Source organism: Podarcis muralis, chromosome 6, assembly GCF_964188315.1.
Source record: "Podarcis muralis chromosome 6, rPodMur119.hap1.1, whole genome shotgun sequence".
In the NCBI taxonomy this organism is placed as follows: domain Eukaryota; kingdom Metazoa; phylum Chordata; class Lepidosauria; order Squamata; family Lacertidae; genus Podarcis; species Podarcis muralis.
The window spans coordinates 20,710,920-20,731,696 of NC_135660.1; the positions used below are offsets into that span (position 1 = coordinate 20,710,920).

A 20,777-nucleotide genomic window follows, 5' to 3' on the forward strand; every position below is an offset into this window, starting at 1 on the left:
TAAAGCTTCAACCATTTTTGAATAGATCATTAAACTGAAAAGTTTATGAAATTTGAACATCTATAATCACCTCTGCTTCAGTTACTGAGAAGCAATAAAATTATTAGCTTAAAATCTATGAGGCTAATTATGTTTTAGATTTTCAGTTTTGCATTGCACATCAGGAAAGTTCAGTATATTGTGTCAATCAATTGCCTGTATATTAGGCATCTAGTTAGAGAAGTTCTCCATCATCCAATTTAACTATGCACACCAAATGCTGATATTTAGAGAACAGGAAGACTTGGAGACAAGATAGTATGGCCTTTGGGATTACTATAGGCAGAGGGGGGATAAGCTCTCTCAATATGTCTGCTTTTGTCAGAATAAAAATTACATATCCCAATTCACTGACCTCAAGTTTTCAGGTTGTATTAAGCCAGTGTTTCATACAGGAAGTATTTTAAAGCTCGTGAACATGTTTCTAGCACAAAACTTGTGGGGATCTCAAAAAGACTAATTGGAGAAAACAGCAGGCTACCAATGAATCAACCTACCAATGTTACAACCTAGGGTCACTCCATAAAAACATTTTTCTATGTAATGAAGGCATGATTGGTAATTTTTCTTCAAGGAATTTTTCTTCAAGTTAAGTCTTCACTTGCAGGGGTACCTTCTGAATGTTGAAAGCTCAACATTTTAACCTAAAACGCTATCCCCCCCCCCCAATAGTGCAGCTGCTACTAGGATGAGTAGAATGTAATCTTATGAACATCCATGGACATCTATTGAATATTGTATGGGATGTGCCTGCTGATGAGCAATTCAACTCCATTCTACACCATTTTGTTAGTGCTTCTCTCCATACCAATCCATCAGAGAAACACTTGTCTACTATTTTTAAAATGCAATACACCAAAAGGCTAATCCTCTCCCCTAGATATCAGAGTTCTCCGTCTCAGGTGCTTGAACATGAAACTATTTTTTTTTTGTAGGAAACTGAGGTGAACAGCAGTAACTATAGCTACTAGTAGGAAACATACAAGCGCACCCACTTGTAAATGAAGCGTGAGGTCTTCAAGAATAGATAATTATTACTGGCTGATTTTGGACTAACTTCTTCCCACAAAACTAAATGTTATGAAGTAATAAAATTCACACAACCCAACATTGTGTCCCATGTTCAACTTTACCTACTCTGTGCAGAAAAGCTGATCTCCATAATAGTTATGTCCTATGTTTTCTCTGGTGTAAAAATGTCTTATTTTCTACTAATCTGGAACTATTACTTGACTCTAATTATAAACTATGTGTTTTGAGCTATGCATAGACAAAAGTTCAGTTTTAAGGATATTTTGGAAGTACCTTAACCATTCAGGGGAATAATTTGAGAGATAAAATGTACAAATGTCTCTCTTTCAGACTTGTCTAGTTATTAGGGTCTCGTCCTCTGTATATGCCAAATAACTCACTTGCTTTGGGTTGAACATGTACCAGGGCTTGCGTATGTATCTGTATCTATCTCTCTATAAAAACAGTACTTTTAGTTCATCTAAATTTCAAAGCTGAATTACCTTCTTCCTTTTTCTTCTTTGCTTCTTCTTCACTTCTTTCTTTAGCTTTTAACGCTTCATCAGCTTTTGCTAAAAATAAATAAAATGCTAATTAGTTGTTCAGTAATTAACATTTTTGATAAAACAACTTCTTATAAGGGATGGTCAGAAAGACACTTCTTTTGTCCTATGGAAAATGCAATTTACTGTGGACACAAGAAGGGATTGTCTCAAGTTCCAACTTGTCCCTGTATAAAATACATACATGATGCTCAAAGAAGAAACCATTAGAGCAGCTGAACATTTTCCTTAGACTATCTTTGAGATATGTGGATGCTTTGAAGTATCCCACCACACATTTTCTTCCCAATACCTTTCCACTAGATAATAGACTGAAGCATTCATGGGCTCTATGTCTCCAGTGTTTGGGCTCCATAAGCAAAGCATGCCATACCCTGGGGCCCCCTTTGCAACTGGTCTGTTGGATGAAGAAACCTTGTACTGCTTCCTGTTTCCTTCTGTAGACACAACAGAGTTTCACTTGATGGATCAGGGCCTCTACATATATTTTTCTTCAGTGCAAGCCATAGCAGCAGCATTTAATTCATGTTATTACAGCATCTTCTAAGAAGAGTCTCCTTTCCTTTAGAAACAGCTTCCCTTATTACTTAATTATCTACAAGTTGCTCAACTGCAGGGGTTTTAAACACTTTACTACAGATGTTAAAGAAGATTAAAAATATACAGCACAGTAACAAGGGACTATCAATATACTCTGTAAATTAATTAAATTTCTGTTCTAGCACATCATTTATTCCAAAGCGTTAATGTCTCAAAGGGGCCATTCTCTTTTATTGCCATCTCACTGCCTGATGAGTGAACTTGGAATAAGTCTCTAATAGCATTATAGTTGATGAAATATTAAGTTTTTAAAAGTACTGCCAAGTCGAAAGATGAAGAACCAAAACGTGGGTAGTTAGACTTTAGACCAGCCCTTAATATGTAATAAATCCATTATATGCCTAGTATACCGGCTGTTTTGCTCTAAGTTAGTTTGCTGCACCAATACATTAGTTATATGAATATTCAATTGACATAGTGAGTATGAAGTACATGAATGACACATGACCACAACTTTCAAAGTCTAATGTCTCTTTGTATTTAGTAGCTACACCTTCTTAAAATATACAATTTAAATACTGATGCTCTGAAATGATAGAAGCAATTACAGAGACATCTGTTTCCATTTCCAAGCTTTTAGACACACTTAGGCTACATTTAAAGTCATGAAATATTAAAACTTTTCTGCCAGCAATATCTTTACAAGAATCTATTAAATTAGATAATAAAAACAAACCACTGATAACTGTAAAGACTTTTACTTCATTTACACTTTATTCTCCCTAGTAGCAGGATAAGGATAATAGAAATTCCATTTAAATTCAATTTTGGTTATACATGTAATTGTAGCTATACCCCTTGAGTCATGTAAAATGCTCAGCTTATGTTTCTTTCAAATTATCCTGCTCAGATTCACATTCCACTCCTTACAACCATCTTCAATATGTATTAGCAAAGCTCATTAGACTGAAATTTAATAATGCAAACATTAGGTGGGTCTCAAGATCCTCCATTATCAACACAAGATGGATTGCTTATATATAGCTCTTAGGCTAACCAGGCAAAATTTAGATTCAATAAACTACGAGGCTTAAATTTGATTTATTTATTTCTCTATGCCAGTTTGTTCTTCATAACTGATTTGTTCCCTGCATAGGAACAGTTCATCATATTTTTGAAAGATAGCAAAATTATAAGTTTAAAAGAGAGATTGTTATCTCATAGTTAGGCATGTGTTTCTGTGTAACCTATACTTTGCTAATTTTCTTGACTTCTATGTACCAGTAGGAATTTTTAAGGTATTTTAAAGGAGATGCTTATTTTCCTTTCTTGGCCCATTATTTGACCATGGTAGCAAATGCATAACATCCTAAAATGTTTTAATATGGCCCATAAATGGAGATGCTCAGCCTAGACCACTTAGGAGAATATTCTAGCAAAACAACTGCTTCCAAGTGAATGTGCTGAGGAATTACACATAATCTATTTTGAGAAGTTTAAGATGTCACAGTTTAAAATCAGGAGAAGAAACATTTCTGTTTTTCTTTCAGTGCAATACTGCAAAAATACTGCATGCATGCAAAAATTCAAAACCAAATATTCCTGTGCTGAATTCATAAAACAGTTATTTGGAATTCGAAAGAGCAAACTGTTCCTGAAATCTATAATCCTTGCACTACTGTGTTCCACGAGACTGTTAAATCAGGGCATGTCTTCACTGCTACTTTCTGTATGTTTCTCATTAGCTATCATCCAGAAGGATAGGCATATTTTTTTCATCTCAAGGATTATCAACAGGGTAAGGAGACAAGTTTTAGAAATTCCACACCAACATTTTGAAGATAATTAAAGGTCCACTGAACAACCAGCACTAGCCTTCAAAACCTACACCTTAAAGAGGAAGTTGGTTGTCCATATAACATAGGACTAATCAACTGTAAATCCGTATGGGGATGTGCCTTTTGTCTCAGGTTATATGATAAGCTAATTTTGTCTCATGTGGCCTGTGTTCTCAGAAAATCAATCCTCCACAGTGACATGTGACTATCCAGCCACATATCAGCAATGGAGGAGTGATTTGCTAACAGCCTGTAGCAGGTATGAGCAGACTCCAGGCTGGCTTTTGGTTGTGTTTTAACTAGAACCACAAAACCTACCAATCAGAGTCTGGTGCAAAATACAGGGGTTTTGATTACCAGAACTGAACAAAAGGCCTTAAAAAACAAAAACAAAACCCCACTCCAATTTATCCTGCTCCCATTTCACACACAACTTTCTTCAATTCAGCAGCCTACTTTGCTATTGCCATTGTTAGAAATCCTTGCTGATACTTCAGATCACCCAAAGATCTAGTGGTGGATCCTGATCTACTTTTCCCAGTAGTGATGTATGGAAGTGAGAGCTGGACCATAAAGAAGGCTGATCACCGAAGAATTGATGCTTTTGAATTATGGTGCTGGAGGAGACTCTTGAGAGTCCCATGGACAGCAAGAAGATCAAACCTATCCATTCTGAAGGAAATCAGCCCTGAGTGCTCACTGGAAGGACAGATCGGTTGTGGCATCTGCCCTGTGGAATGCCCTCCCAGCAGATGTCAAGGCAACAAATAACTATTTTACTTTTAAAATACAACTGAAGGCGGCCCTGTTTAGGGAAGTTTTAAATGTTTAATGCTGTATTGTATTTTTAATATTTGGTTGGCAGCCACACAGAGTGGCTGGGGAAACCCAGCCAGATGGGCGGGGTATAAATAAATTATTATTATTATTATTATTATTATTATTATTACTCCTACATGACAAGAAAATAAACCCATTATGAAATACAAATTATGGGTTGAATCAAACTAAGAGATACTATGAGTAGACCTAATGAAATCAATGGACATGACTGACTTTAAGTGAAGCAATTTCAATGGGTCTGCTTGAGTATGACTTGGAATACAATCCAGGTTCTACTGCAAAGGGTACAAATTAGATATAAAATTTAATCAGCAGCAACAGCAGCAGTATTTTTTGAAATACTTATATCTCTGCTTGTAAATTGAAATAAACTGATTTACAAAGCATGTTTGCCCCTTTACTTGGTTGCTTCCTTAGGTCACAGCACAGTATTTATTATACAGTGGTGCCTCGCAAGACGAAATTAATTCGTTCCGCAAGTTTTTTCTTCTTGTGAGTTTTCCGTCTTGCGAAGCACGGTTTCCCATAGGAATGCATTGAAAATCAATTAATGCGTTCCTATGGAGACCGCTTGCCAGGCTGGCGGTGCGGAGAAGGGCTTTTCTCCCCACCGCAAGCCTTCAGGACAGGTACAGGAACAGAGGGGAAGGGGCGCAGCGCTTCTCCTCTGTTCCCGGGGCTTGCGGTGGGAGGAGGGTATTTCCTCCCCACCGCCAACATTCAGAACAGCATTCTGAATGTTGGCGGTGGGAAGGAAAACCCTCCTCCCACCGCAAGTCTTCAGGACAGCCATCCGAAGGCTGGCGCGGGGAGAAGGTCTCTCCGCCCCACCGCCCGGCTTCGGAGCATCCTTCCGAAGCCTGGCGGCGGGAGGAGGTCTCTCCGCCTCACCGCCCGGCTTCGGAGCAGCCTTCCGAAGCCAGGCGGCGGGAGGAGGTCTCTCCGCCCCACCGCCCGGCTTCGGAGCAGCCTGTTGTTTTGCTGGAATATGTTGGAAAATCTGGTCTCGTTCCACGATCTGTTAGGCTTGAAACCTCTATTTCTGCCTTGCTGGCAGAAATAATGAAAGGACATACAATTGCATTACCTGAGATGATGATTTATCTGTTTTCTAACATTTGTACCCCACTTTTCTACCATAAGACATTCAAAGTGGATTATCAAAAATATACAGATCTAATTATTTTCAATGAAAACAATAAAAAATGAACTCACAAAGCAGCATGGTAATTACTAACCACACTTAAAAATGCAACAGTTTCCAATTTAAAAAAAAACACACAGTGAAGCCCAGTAACACAGTCTCTGCGTGTAGGCATACAATATAACAAACAGAATACAAAAGGAAAAGAGAGAGAGAGAGAGCGTGAGAGAGAACAGGAACGCCAGTCTTTGCAGCTCACCAAAAGGTTAATAGGGCCAGGACAAACCTCCCTAGAGAAGATGTCCCAAGTTCTAGATTGCATTATGGAAAAGGCCCTCCTGTGGTCACACAACATACATCTGACAATGTAAGGGAGTAGAGTAAGCAGTACAGAGATTGATCTCAGTGCTCTTAAGGAGGGAGGTTATCTTTGACATATGCAGGTTCTAGCCCTTTTAGAGCTGCAAATGTCAAGACTGGCACCTTACTTTGAGCCCAGAAACAAACTGGTAACCAACACAGATAATATAAGATGAAAGTAACATGATCTCATCAACAGACCCTGGCAGCTGCGTTTTAAACCAACTGAAGTTTCCAAACTATATTCAGGGCACCTGCATATAAAGCTCATTTGCAGTGATCTAACTTAGAAATCACAAGGCCATGAATAACTGAAACAGGATTTATTTCTCCAGAAAAGGGTGTAACTGGCATGCAAGCTGAAACTGGTAAAAGATGCTCATAGCTCCTGCTGCTAACCTGGTCACCCAGGGCTATAAACAGCAACAACCCCTGACAAGCTATGAAACTAATTATGAACTCTGAAACATGTAGAGCTATAACGTTTAATTTTAAAGCTTTGTAAAAATTTATTACCATAGTATTCAATATTCAAAAACAATATTATTATGTGGCTATTTCCAGACTGACTGAAACACACTGAATTCCTTTCACACATTTTTTTCAACTGTGAAACTAAGTAGAAACATTTACATAGAGATCCCCGGACTTTTTCTTAAGCTGTTAGTATAAATAATATATTTATACTAACAGCTTAAGTATAAATATATATAAATGGTTTTATGGCCTTACAGCTAACAGCAAATATGTGAATAATCTTTAATTGAAAGGACAAAAAAATGGAAGAAACTCTGGAACAGACAAGTAACTTTTTCAATAGTACATCTTCCAAGATGTACATATAGTGTTTTCCAGAATTTCCTTGAGAATAAATAAGATTGGTCATTATTAAAGATTTCACAAAGGCTCCATCCATGAAAGACAGCCAGCATTAATGCTATTATTAGTCATATATAAACACATCTCATTAAATACATCCCCTTAACAGTAAAATGTGGTTTGCAACATGGACCTTAATTAATGTTTTGATTATCGTTATGCATTTATTTATTTTAGTTATTGTGTGCTGCCCTGAAATGCTGATGGATGAAGGGTGATTAATAAAATGAACTAGTAAATAACATGCAGCATTATTTATCCAACAGACATTAAATATCCATCTGAAGCACAGAATTCAGGAGAATGAAAAACAAACAAAGCTAATAACGATACATACCCTTACACAAACCTGCATGTATTTATACGTCTCTCTATAACTCTAAGAAGAAATAAATTAGCCACACAACATACAGGGGTGGTATGTACAAAACACCCAGACCTGCTCCCAAAATGGATAGTACAAGGATAGGTTTAACCTACCTATTTCTACTGAACCTGAAGTCTGATTTTCTGGAATATGCAGAAGAGAGTCTCCATCCCCAATGTGTTTCAGAAGAACAGTTATTTACATTTTGCCTGATTCACAGCCCAGTCCTATGCCTGCTTGCACAGAAATCATTCTCATCAAATTTGATGGGGCTTCCTATCCAGGAATTTATGCACAGGATTACAGCTTTGGGTTTTAAAAACCATTAAACTTTGTTTTTCTTAGAAAAGCTATGGTATAGGTTGTTGATCATCGCTTCACAAAGTAGGCGATACATCGATTGTATCTACACTTTCACTTGAACGTACAAGAGTAATCAGAATTTAATGCCTCAACTGGTTTTATTCCAGCTGCAGTGCAGAAAGTACAGGGCTTGAAGCTAAAAACTAATTCTGAGTTATGTAGATAAATCCTCCAGAGAAGTATTATGTTGATATAAATCAGCACAAATATAAACTACTTGATCTGGAGTGCCACAGGAGTTTTCTGCACAAACTGCATGCCTACATATTATCTACAAATGGAATTATTTCCCAATATCTATATATTGTTCTATTCTGAAAAGGTAATTTAAAACTATGAATTGCTTTTTTTCTTTTATAGACTAAAAATGAGAGACTAAGCGCTTTTCCAGAAATCTATTAAATGAACAGTTGTATTAAAACTTCTCCTGTTTCAGACTTTGTATTTGGAAAAGTGAAATAAATTATATTTCAAGACACAACAATATTATGTTGAGGCACCTACAGTATGGCAATACCAAATCTTTGGTTCTATTTTAATGACTTTCTTCTAGTTTCTGTTGATGTAATCATTAAGGTGTCACTCAGAAAATCGAATATTCACTAGATGGCGCAACTAGAATAATTTATATCTTTATTTAACCATGCTGCGTCTGTCTACAGGAATGAAACAAATGAGATAACGCATAAAGCACTCATTATTGGGGGTTTGTCTAATCCTGAAGCATTAAGTTGAAATGAAACCTTTTGATCTACTTGTCCCACGGATGATTTCAGCTAAGAAAATACATGCTGGAATAAAATTATGCTAAACCAAAGGATGGTTTTAATAAGAATATGTTACTTTTATTTAAACTGGCATTAGAAAAAAGTGGCTCTTCAAAGAAAGCAAGTGTGATTCATTTCAATTCTATTTCTTGAAGGTTAACTGATTATGGTATTATTTTTTTAAAATGTTGCTGAAAAAATTCTTTTAAAGACTTGCTTTTACCTTGAATCAATGACTAACAATAATAATTACCAAAAAACAAAGATTAACAGTATTTATGTGTTGATAACACAATATATCCTTCTGGGAACTAATAGCAACAAAAACCATAAGGAATTAAAAACTGTTTGAATTTCAGCTAAGTACTCAAAGATGGGTACATTACATCTAACCATTTTTTTGTTTTTCTGCTAATACGATTTACTTTGTTATTACTTTGTACCATAAGTCAAGAATGTGGGGATAAAATTTGTGTTTGCAAACTATTCAGAACTACAGTACAATGTATTTTAATTAGCTGGGGATTAGCAGAGGCACCCTAAACTTTTATTGTGAACATATATAGTCCAATTAATTACTGAGGGTTGTATTTATAAGAATGAAATATTTAATTCAGGTAAAAAGAAAACCGGAATAACTGTTGATTTCAGCCTTTTTGTGAAGCCAGTGTGCCAGTCCAAACAGGCAACTCTCATTAGTGTTGAACAGCAGAAGAGCATTACAAAGATACTGTGAGAGAAGAGGCTATGAATAAGAACATTTTCCATTTCATGGAAAGTAGTAAAACAAATGCTGTTAGCGAACCCCTCCCTCCCAAATTAACAGTCTCCAGGCATATTTAGTTGCACTATTTTTCTTTCTTTCTTTTTACTTACATTAAAATGAACTTTCTTTTTTACACTTCTAAAACATTTAAACAACTCTCTAAAATGCAAAGCACATTCTCCTATTACTTGCAAGGCATTACCTAATTTACATGTCATTTTCTGTAATATATTACATGTATCAGGGCTTCTAAAATGTTTCCCCCAAAAAACTATTCATAGAGGAACTCTCAGGTTATTACGATGTCAAAAAAAATTCTGCATACACTTCTAAAATCATATATTACATATGTATATCTTCCTGCACAGCTCTATTGTCCATTCACAATACAAACATTTTCATAACCCTTAGTAATATTGTTAGGACGAAGAACAATGGTAAGTGCATGATGCTGTGTAATACCTTAAGTGGTTCTGTGTGTATTCACTTATGTATTCGAATTTGTCTGATATTACTTCAAAACCATGAATAAGTGAAAGATCATCTATAAATATTTATTCAGTTTCACTATTCTAAATTAGTTATTTCATGTAAATTACAATGAATGTCCAAAAGCACACGGGAATTCTAACAACCTTGCACATATCTGGTGAATGCCTGAGAAATGCAGATTGCCCATCACATGTCTGTCACATAACGGTTATTGTTAACATTCACTAGTGAAACTTCATAATTTGAACATTTACTAGATCAGTGTTGGATTCCCCTGTGGTTGTCAATAGTTTTTTGCTTTCAAGAAATCCACTGTGTTATGTACACTTTAAAAATTTATTTATTTTAAAAAATGATGTGTTACCTTCCAGGGTAAACCACACCCAACACAGCTTGTAACAAAACCATAGTACATGGTATAAAATAAGTACTAAGGACACAATATAATATAATAAAAGTCCTGAATTATTTCATTATCAGCTATATACACACACACACACTTTTAAAAATAAACTAAAACAATGCATTGTGTTTCTAAAGGGCAGCAATTGTTTTTCTTCCCAACAGTTCTCAGGAAAGTTTATGTCTTATAAAGGTGAACTCTTTGAAATGGTGCCTTGCAGTGGGTTTTATACTACATGTTATTAAAGAAAAAAAAGTTAGTAAACTCTGATTGCACTAACAAAAATGTGACATTTTAAAATACAACAGTTTCTAAATGTGATTGCCCAATATACATTAAATATAGGCACGGACAAAAATTTATATATTTTTGGAGATGTAGAAATATGTACAGAACTTCCAGCTGCAAAATATGAAAAGATACTTTTACAGCTAAATATGACAAACTTCTCTAGAGAAACTGCAGATTTACCGGAATATTAGCATGCTAATCATAGATCAGCAGAGGAGGGGAAAGATACAAAAAAAAAAAAAGACAATGATTGTTAGGAAAGAATCAGTAAAAATTGACAGATAAAGCTCTGTAATAGCAATCAAGAGCAACCTCCCCAAAGACTCTCCAAATCCTGGTTGCTGCCTACTGTATTAAGACTGTGTTTCTCATCACTTAATGCTTATTTTCATCACTTTGCTTAAAATATTGATAATCAATTAGGGCTACGTCTGTTTTGCCACAGAATCTGTGTCACAGTCTATCAGACTGTCAGGGCCAATTCAATCCTCATTCAAAGTTAATTTTTTCTTCATAAATCTGCCTTTGGAGGAGTCATTAGGCGCAGAACATAGCCTGAGGTGCAATCACCTATTCTCTTTCATTAGTGGCAGGCAGAGAAGGTGAGGGAGATTATTAGAACTTTGGAATGATCACAAAGCAGCGTGCTGCCTGTCAGATCCCCCCAACATTTAATTCATCTAGCCAACTCACCAGCACTGTTGCCAACAGTTTTAAATGGACATTATTCATGAACATCTGTGACATGCTGAATATTCCGAGCTACAAATGATGAAAAAGCAGTGCCCCGTTTGACTTTAAAATTAATTCTATGGTCAAAACAATTAAGAATATAACTAACGTGCTTTCTGATTTTATTTTTAGCTATTGTTTTCCCTTGTACTTCAGAAAGAAACCTATTTATGAAAAAAAGGTTTTTAAAATAAGTACCACCTTATAAACTCTGTGCTGAAAACCAAAAATATTATACACAATCATACACAAGGTAAAATCAACACAATGTTTTCTTTACCAAGGAAGTGACTAATTTTCATCAGGTTGTTGTTACAGATTATGTAATTAGCTAGCTGCACTATTGGGTTTGTTGATATGATGCTAAAGGGTTGCCAAATGAAATGACATATTTGATTTTAAGACAATGCCATATTAAGTTACAGTGCACTTTTCTCAGCATATAACAATCAGTTATAGTAGATGAGAACAGATCTTCCAAGTCAAATATATTACATTTATTACTTCTTACTCTGGTTATAGATACAAAAACAGAAATACAAGTAGGCATTTGGTAGACATTATAACGCGAAGAAGAAGAAGAAGGAGGAGGAGGAGGAGGAGGAGGAGGAGGAGGAGGAGGAGGAGGCCATAATCACATTCCTGCTTCATTTTGGGGTTTTTTAAAATGAAAACTGTTTAAGATTAAAAAAAAGCTGAATTCACTTTTTAAAAGACTAATTTGAAACTTTTGAGTTCTTAAACTCGAGACTTTAGAATGAGCATACAAAAACAAAACAATGAATGTATAAAAAGACACCCCCCCTAAAAAAAACCTGTAGAATTTTTTTGACACGAAAAGGCCATTTGGAGACCAATGAAATGTTTAGGTGTTTATACACTAAAGTGTTCAACACAGGAGGAAGTAATTGGAGTGCTTGGTAATAAAAGCACACTGGCATGCAAAAAAAAAAAGTGAAAAAGGATTGGTGAAACACAGACAGGATCAGGGGTTGTCCTATATGTCAAATAGGGTACAAGAGTTTACTCAACTAGAGAACCTAAAAAGAACACATCCCACAAGGGTATCTGTGAAATTTACAAAAACTGTTTCTTAAATATTTAAATTGGATTTTCGATCACCCATTTTTATTCGCTTTACTATAAAGCAGTTTGCACATGGGCAGTCTGATCTTGAGGTTTAACAGTTGCAGCTTTCTGTGAAAGGCAACCAAATCTCCTCTGAATGTGATGTGCGTCAGCTACCACACTGAACCCTGAGCTCACGTGCTCCCCACTCCCCATTCTTTTTGGATGAAAGGACTGTGGAAGTTTCTGTCTTCCCTTAACTGCACTTTGTCTTTTCAACTTACATGGCAAACTATGGTTAGCACAACACTGATTTCAAACAAGGCAACTTCAAACCATGGGTTTCTGAAGCTAGCTTATTTTAATTAACCATAGTTATAAATAAATAAAACGCCAGGGTTCAGTACTGGTCAAGTAAAGTAGTTGGAGCTGATGCGGGTTGGAGTGGAATGGCAAGGGAGTTAGGAAAAGGTCTGGGGAATCCTGAAGAGGCCAGGAGCAGAGCAGCAGCAAAGTTTGGCTTCTGAAGGGAAGCAGAAGAAGCAACCCAGGAACTTATGTCCCTGGAGCTACTGGAGCTACTGGCAAGTGACAGCTGGTTCTTGTGAATCGAAGGTGACAGTTGTTGCTGGATCAGGTTGAAAACCAGAGTTGAAATCCTGCGAGAAGTCTGAAGGACTCCAAAGTGAAGGAAGTGAGGACCAAGTTGGAATTTACATCTAAAGTGTAGTGAGTTGTATGCTAGCTGGAGGAGGAGAGTGATGGGGTAATTCGAAAGGGCTGAATTTGGGGAATAAAACTGTAACCTCACAAGCCACATTCTTAAACGGATAGTAAGCATATTGCTTATACAGTGCTATTCTAAGTTGCAGTAACTAAGTGGAACCACAAGAACTAATCCTTTAAACCAGGCCTCCTCAACCTCAGCCCTCCAGATGTTTTTGGCCTACAACTCCCATGATCCCTAGCTAGCAGGACCGGTGGTCAGGGATGATGGGAATTGTAGTCTCAAAACATCTGGAGGGCTGAGGTTGAAGAAGCCTGCTTTAAACAAACATTACGCTCTATTAATATTGAGAATAAGAAGCTTCAATAAATTTATAATGCCTCATTTGTAACTTTAAGCCTAGCACTTTGGTCTGTGCTGTCCCCAGAGCAGAATGAAGAGGCACAGGGTTCTGCAAGGGAGAAGATAGGAAGGGCAAGTGCTTTGCAGCTTTGAAGCCAAGGGCTTGCTTCTACGTTTTGGCAATGTAAGTCTACTCAGGCATTTTCTTCTTCTTCCACTCCATTTAAAATTAAAATTAAATAATTTAAAATGAGTAAGAATAAACAGAATATACAAATATACAATTCCCATCACCCACAGCCGGGATAGCCAATAGTCAGAAATCATAGATGTTGGAGTCTGGCAACATCATATTAGCCACCTTTGATCTATGCTATGATCTCCAAAAATGCTAGCATCTGGAATGTTGAGAAACTCCCATATGATTAGCAAACTGGAGGAACTGTTCACCCTTTATAGGTATATTCTACTTATTTTGTTTGCCAAATGATGTTGTGGCCTTTTGTTTTCCAACCAGACCCCGTTTTTTCCTCTTCAGTGTGGCAGCAACAAGTCAAACACACTATTTTACAATCTCCTCATTAAATTTGACAGATGACGTTTCTCTTTGCAGTTAACAACCAAATTTAACCTGACAGTTTCCCTGCAAACGTGAACTGTCTTATGCTAAAGCATGAACCTTACTTTCATCTGCCATTTTAAAAATGTCAGGTATCCATACAAATGAAAATCATACAGATGACAAAAGACTTTGACTATGTAAAAGAAACACATACAAATAAGATGTAGAAAATATATTTCTTCATATACTACATGAACATATGTGAAATATATTTGTATATGAACATGACAGTAGTACAACCAGCTAACAACTCTGCAATTAAGAAGTATGTGATCATCCATTATTATCAGAGATGTGTGCATATGAAACATAAGGTATTAAATACAGCTTCCATTTCACAAGCAGAAATGTGTTCTGGCTGTCACCAGAAATCCATACTGGAAAGTCTTGCTATTCAATTTTGCAGTTACCATTCAAAAAGCAGTGCTAAAAACCTGAACTAAATGTATATAGCAATTGAGATTTCTAGGTGGTGTAAAAGTACTCTTATGATTATCATACCCTATGAATTAGTCCTATATATGCCTCTGTTATGATGGTAAGCAAAGAGAGTACTAAATGAAGTCAATAACAGTTAATTCAGACCTTGATAAAACCCTCAAGGGCTAAGGCCTGTTGGAACAAAAAATACAAGAAGCATTCATGGTACAGATCTGCAATAAATCTGTTGGCTACTGAGTAAAAAGTCTGACCAAGAACTGAAGAAAATCTAAGACAGCATGAAGAGGTTGGTAGCTCAACAAAACCAATTCTATTAGCAGCACAATATCTGTGCAACACTCGATACAGATGTAAAAACAACAAAATACTTTGGAGCAAAACAATGTTCAAATTAGTTACAACATTCAAAAAAGTAATGTAACACTCCAGAATTCCTACAAGATTCTCTTAGTAGACAAAGTGAAAGTATAATTGAAAGGAAGTATAACTTAAATGGACTTATCTGGGGAATGGGTAAGAGAGAGCCCAAAACCTAATGCATCATATCCAAGTTGCTTTTGAAAAGCAGACAGAAAAGCAAATCACTACGTCAAAAACAAAGCACAGCGGAACAAATATAAGCCATCACACATACCCTTAAATGCTTCCCAGAATAACCAATTTTTGATGAGGCGCTAACTATTCATTTATATAATTAATTTATGAATAGCTTCCCATAAATCATCCCAAAGCAATTCAGCAAAAAACACCAACAATTTAAAAAAACAAATTTAAGAACCATTTCAATTCCAACAAAGATACAGATTGGGATAAAAATATCCATTTCAAAGGCTTGATGGAAAACTTGTTGTTTGACAACTTGGACCCAGAATACCTTAAGGGCCAAGGTATATCCCAGCTTGATAACAGATAATCTGGAGGAGTGCTGCTAGATGTCCCTTGTGTTTCAGAGATCTGTCAGACTCTCACTAGAAGTCCGGCATTTAGTGTTGTCGGTTCCATACTGTGGAACACTTTTCCAGCAGAGATTTGGCAGGCATCCTTGCTTTTGACTTTCAGGCATCTTTTGAAGACCTTTTTATACATATACAGTACAGTTGCTTGTGATTAGCCAGTCATTCTAATGCCCTGATATCTTATAACAGCATGGCAAACAAATAATAGGTCCCAAAACAATAAGAGAGTCAGCGTCTGTCTGAAATGTAAAGGGAGGAAGTCCCAGAGCGTAAAAGACACCGCACTCAAGGCCCAATCCCTATACTTTACGGAATGGATCTCCTGATGAGAAGGTATCTGCTCCTGCAAAGTGCAGTGGTTGGTTGGGTATATAAGAGAAGAGACAATCTTTGAGGTATCCTTGTCCTAGGAAATATGGGGCTTTGTACTCCACTACTAGAACCATAAACATAGCCCAGGAGCTAACAGCCAGCCAGCGCAATTCTTTCAGCAGCAGTGTAACATGATATCAATATTCTATCCCAGTGAGCAGTCGAGACACCACATTTTGCACTTGCTGCAGCTCCTGGGCCAATCTCAGGGATAGTCTAATCTGGAGGTTACCAGTACATGGACCACAGTGGTCAGGCTTGCTAGATCTATAAATGCCTGTAGCTATCTTATCAGCCAAAGCTCCCAGCCACTGAGGTCACATGGGACGTTAGTGACAGAGTTGGGCCTAGGAGCAGACGAAACTGTTTCTTCAAGGGGAGTACAACCCCATCCACAACAAGAAGGCAACCAATTATCCAGACTTGTGACTACTATCCCATAGCAGTTACATCTTGCCATGATTCAGACTCAGTTTGTTGGCCCTCCACAGTCCACCACAGTGTTGGGCACTGATCCAGGGCTTGCATTGTCTTTTCTGATTCAAAAAGTTTTTGTTGTTGTTTAGTCGTGTCCGACTCTTCATGACCCCATGGGCCAGAGCATGCCAGGCATTCCTGTCTTCTACTGCCTCCCGCAGTTTGGTCAAACTCATGTTGGTAGCTTCGAGAACACTGTCCAATCATTTCTCCTTGTGCCCTCAATCTTTCCCAACATCAGGGTCTTTTCCAGGGAGTCTTCTCTACTCATGAGGTGGCCAAAGTATTGGGGCCTCAGCTTCAGGATCTGTCCTTCCAATGAGCATTCAGGGCTGGTTTCCTTAAGAATAGATAGGTTTGGTCTTCTTGCAGTCCATGGGACTCTCAAGAGTCTCCTCCAGTACCATAATTCAAAAGCATCAATTCTTTGGCAATCAGCCTTCTTTATGGTCCAGTTCTCACTTCCATACATCACTACTGGGAAAACCATAGCTTTAACTATACGGACCTTTGTTGGCAAGATGATGTCTCTGTTTTTTAAGATGCTGTCTAGGTTTGTCATTGGGTATCATCAAAATACCAATGAAGCATCACTATATGGAAGTCCAGAAAAACACCATGGTCCAGGAGTCGTCAACCCATATGCACCAGTGTGCCAACCAGTACCTCCAATGCACCTACAAAATTTGTAAGTAAATATCTTGTTTGCTCTTCCTGCTCAGACTTGTTTGCATTGGTTCCGCCTCTCCTATCCTGAACATGCCCCCTTAATCTGGCCCACATTACATCAGATGCCAGGTATAGGCACCCATCCCACATTCCATTCTGAACAGAGGACAGGTGCAAATAGCTTTTGTGGCTTCCAAGGGTATATGGGCTTCCTCATTGAACTGAGTATCCCAGGCAGCCATTCTCAACCCCAAACTCCAATGCTTAATTCTCTCCCAGAAGCTTATTTTGGCTTAAATGATGTGCTGATGATTCCACCCAGACAGGGAATTTTAACCGTGTAATATTAATTTATTAAGTGCATGTTTAACAATTGTTGATTTTACTCCTATTTTGATAATTCTTTAGGGGAGCCTGTTTTTAAAGTTTGATTTTTGGGGGAATATTTTTAATCAGCATTTATATTTTGTGAAAAATGCTTTGAAGTTAAGGTTGATTAAGTGGTTCGTATATAAATCCTGTTAAATAAATACACAAGAGGCACAACTTACCAATGCCCCCCCTTCTATCAGGGTACCCAAATAGCATAAACACACATGCTCTTTTAAAGGGAAGCTGTTGTCTGGAAGTGATGTCAAAGACTTGGTAGAGTCCCACTTAATAATTAAATATGTCAAGTACTTATTTCTTGGGGAATGAAGAGAAAACCTTTCAGGGCAAACACAAAAGCCAGCAGGATTTAGTGTATATTAAGTGAAAATTCATAAGGCAAACAACCAAAATGATTTGACACCTGGCATCAAAAGAGAGAAGGTACATCAAGGAGAGATTTGTGTAAAAAAGTTATTGCTGATGCCAAGACACTCTCAATTACACAGCCAATAGCCTTGAAGAAGGCACAGTTGACTTTGAAAACAGCATGCCTCAATATTCTTAGAATATATCTCTATATCAGAAACCAATGATCCACACACAATATTGAGAGAAACAAATTCTGAGAAACTTTGCTGGATTTTTATCTTAAAATCACTATCTAAAATAATAATTCACTCACTATTTGTCTTATTAAATACCCCCGAGAAAAGAATCAAAACTGCCTGTGCATGCCGCTTACAAATTCAGTGGATGAGTTTTAGATTTTAGTCTGGTATAAGGAGAAATATGAAGAAATGCTATTATATGCAAGCAATTTATCTTCACTACATATAGTGGTTTACTCTTGGAGCTGTGCCAAACCTATCGGAGCTTCAGTAGCTGCATTAAGAGAAAGCTGTACTGATATTATGTGGAATATGAACAGGAATACATTGCTAAGGATATAGGTAAAAGATTTTTCTACATTGATTTGCCTGTAACTATTACATTTTTTAATACATTCAGAGCAAAGGTGGTTTAGAAGGCCATGCATTAAATCTGTAAGATGTGAAATATGTGTTAACAAAGACCTGGTTTCTTGAACAAGTATTTAAGTAAGATTTGTTGTCAGCACAGAAAGTCTTCTCCAAGGACATGTTTCATAATATACACAAGCATCTTGCTCATTTGGAACCTTGAAAGTCCCAACTTCCCTCTCATAACTCTGAGGGAATAATATTAGCACAGACATGTGCACCAATATATTTGTATATAGCTACAACAAGATAATAAATAAGCAGTATTATTCAGCATAAGAAACTAGATAAAATCCACCAATTACATTGCACCTGTCAAGTTTTAACCCTAGTAGTTGCTGTCTAAAGCTTAATATCCTTTACTTTGTTGTTCAACAGAGGAAAACAATAAAAGTATTTTGAAATACTAACTAAAAGTATTAATGCTGAATGTTTATTATGCTGAGATCTTTTATGAAAATCTTCAAGAATGGGCACTTGCGTGTCCTGAAATGTTGAAAACAGCTGTCCAGACCAGTTATCCATGTATTTCATGGATGGCTGCAGTTCTGAACACATACAGGACCCTGTAATGGGACAGTGAGTTGTTGAAAAAAGATAAAATCGTGGTAGGCAACATCCATTGTGTTCATTCCCCAAGTTTATGGGCTCTTAATATACTCTTTCAAATCAGACTTCTTCTTGTTGTTGTTTTGGTCCTTTCTAGCACTCACGCTTTGCATAGCTAATTTGCAATTGTAAAAATATACAATGTGGTATTCATTGGCACAACTTGCCCACTCATGACATAGATCAGGGACAGTGGACGGAGGACTTCTGCATATGCACTAAGACAGGCACATCCAACCTCCAAGAGACTGTGATCTACTCCCACTATAAAAAAAATAAATGGGGGAGAATGAAACTATCCTTTTGAGGTAGAATTTCAGTGATTAAGATGATGTGCTGCCAAAGATGTTGTTTTTATTTCAGTCAATCCTGATTATAAATGGAGTACGTAATTTTAAAGAATGGCAAAAAATAATTACAAGATTCATCTGGCAAGGGAAGAAACCAAAAATTAAATTTAAATTGCTTACAGATACTAAGGAAAGAGGAGGTTTCTCTCTACCAGATTTGAAATTGTATTATGAAGCTTCATGCCTTTGTTGGTTAAGGGATTGGATTTTATTTTAAAAATACAGCTCTATTAGATCTGGAAGCATTTGATAACAGATTTGGTTGGCATGCATACTTATGGTATGAGAAGGTAAAAGCTCACAAAGGCTTTTTGAACCACATAATTTGAAAGTCGTTATATGAGGTGTGGAATAGATATAAGACTTTATTAGAACACCAAACACCATGGTGGCTGTCTCTGTTAGAGGCTACAACCATAAAAAAGTTAAATATTGGGGGGGGGGGAATTGGGCCACCTATGGTGATTTGTTGATGGAAAAAGATAACCAGTGGAAAATAAACCCATATGAGGAAATAAAAAAAAAATGGTAAATGATTGGTTGCACTTTGGCCAAATAAATGAAATTTTTAGAGAAGATTGACCAATGTTGATGAGTTTTTTGGGGGGAAGCTTCATCAGAGCTTTTTTCAGGAATGATCAGCCAAAGTTGTTGAGCTTTTTTCAGGGGGGTGCCTCTGGGTCCCGGGATTGATTGCAATTGACCTGTTGGACAGCCCTGCATTAGAGAATTCCAGATTTCATATTCCAGTTGCAATTCCTTAAGTTACATAGGAGCCTGCCCATTAAAACTACCTGAAGCAGTTCTTGGGGGAGAGGTATAAATTGACCCAACTGTGCACAGTCTTTGGTCTCTTTCAAATGAATCTTACTTTTGTCCTCTTAATAAGGTGCTGCTCAAGGAAATTTTAATTATAAAAATAAAACGGATCAAATCAATTTGAAAAACTGTTGAAATGTGGGTCCTGATCAGTGGCAGTGCTTCATGCTCCGGCACCGAGGGAGGGCAGAGAGCAGGCGGGGGTGGGGGCACGCTGCCTGCCCCATGTCCTGGGGCGTGGCACACCACCTGCAGGGGCGTGGCGCCCAGCGCAGGGGGGCAGCCGCGGTGGCACCCTACCGGGATCGCGCTACCCGGGGTGGTGTGTCCCCCCCCCACTCCTCTTCCTCCGCCAGTGGTCCTGATTGCACTATGAAATGTGCCTTAGAATAATTTTCAACATCACTGTTAAATCTGTTCTCCTCTGTGTTGCACAACATTATATTGCTTGTCTTTTCCAAATACTATTCAACATACTGAATATTAAAACTTTTTGGGTGTACATGTAGTGAGATTTCTTATTTTGCATGAGCTTG

General features: G+C 37.3%; 1 protein-coding gene across 4 annotated transcripts in view; it reads right to left on the reverse strand.

The window, feature by feature from the left end:
• Positions 1–20,777, reverse strand: part of RSRC1 (arginine and serine rich coiled-coil 1) — a 177,005-nt gene that overhangs the window by 42,320 nt on the left and 113,908 nt on the right. For 3 of the 4 annotated variants that reach the window (XM_028731399.2, XM_028731396.2, XM_028731397.2), the window contains exon 7: positions 1,554–1,622. The exons of the other annotated variant lie outside the window; for it this stretch is intronic. In XM_028731399.2, coding sequence (XP_028587232.2) covers positions 1,554–1,622 — 69 coding nt within the window. The remainder of the gene's footprint in view (positions 1–1,553; positions 1,623–20,777) is intronic. 4 annotated transcript variants of the gene reach the window in all.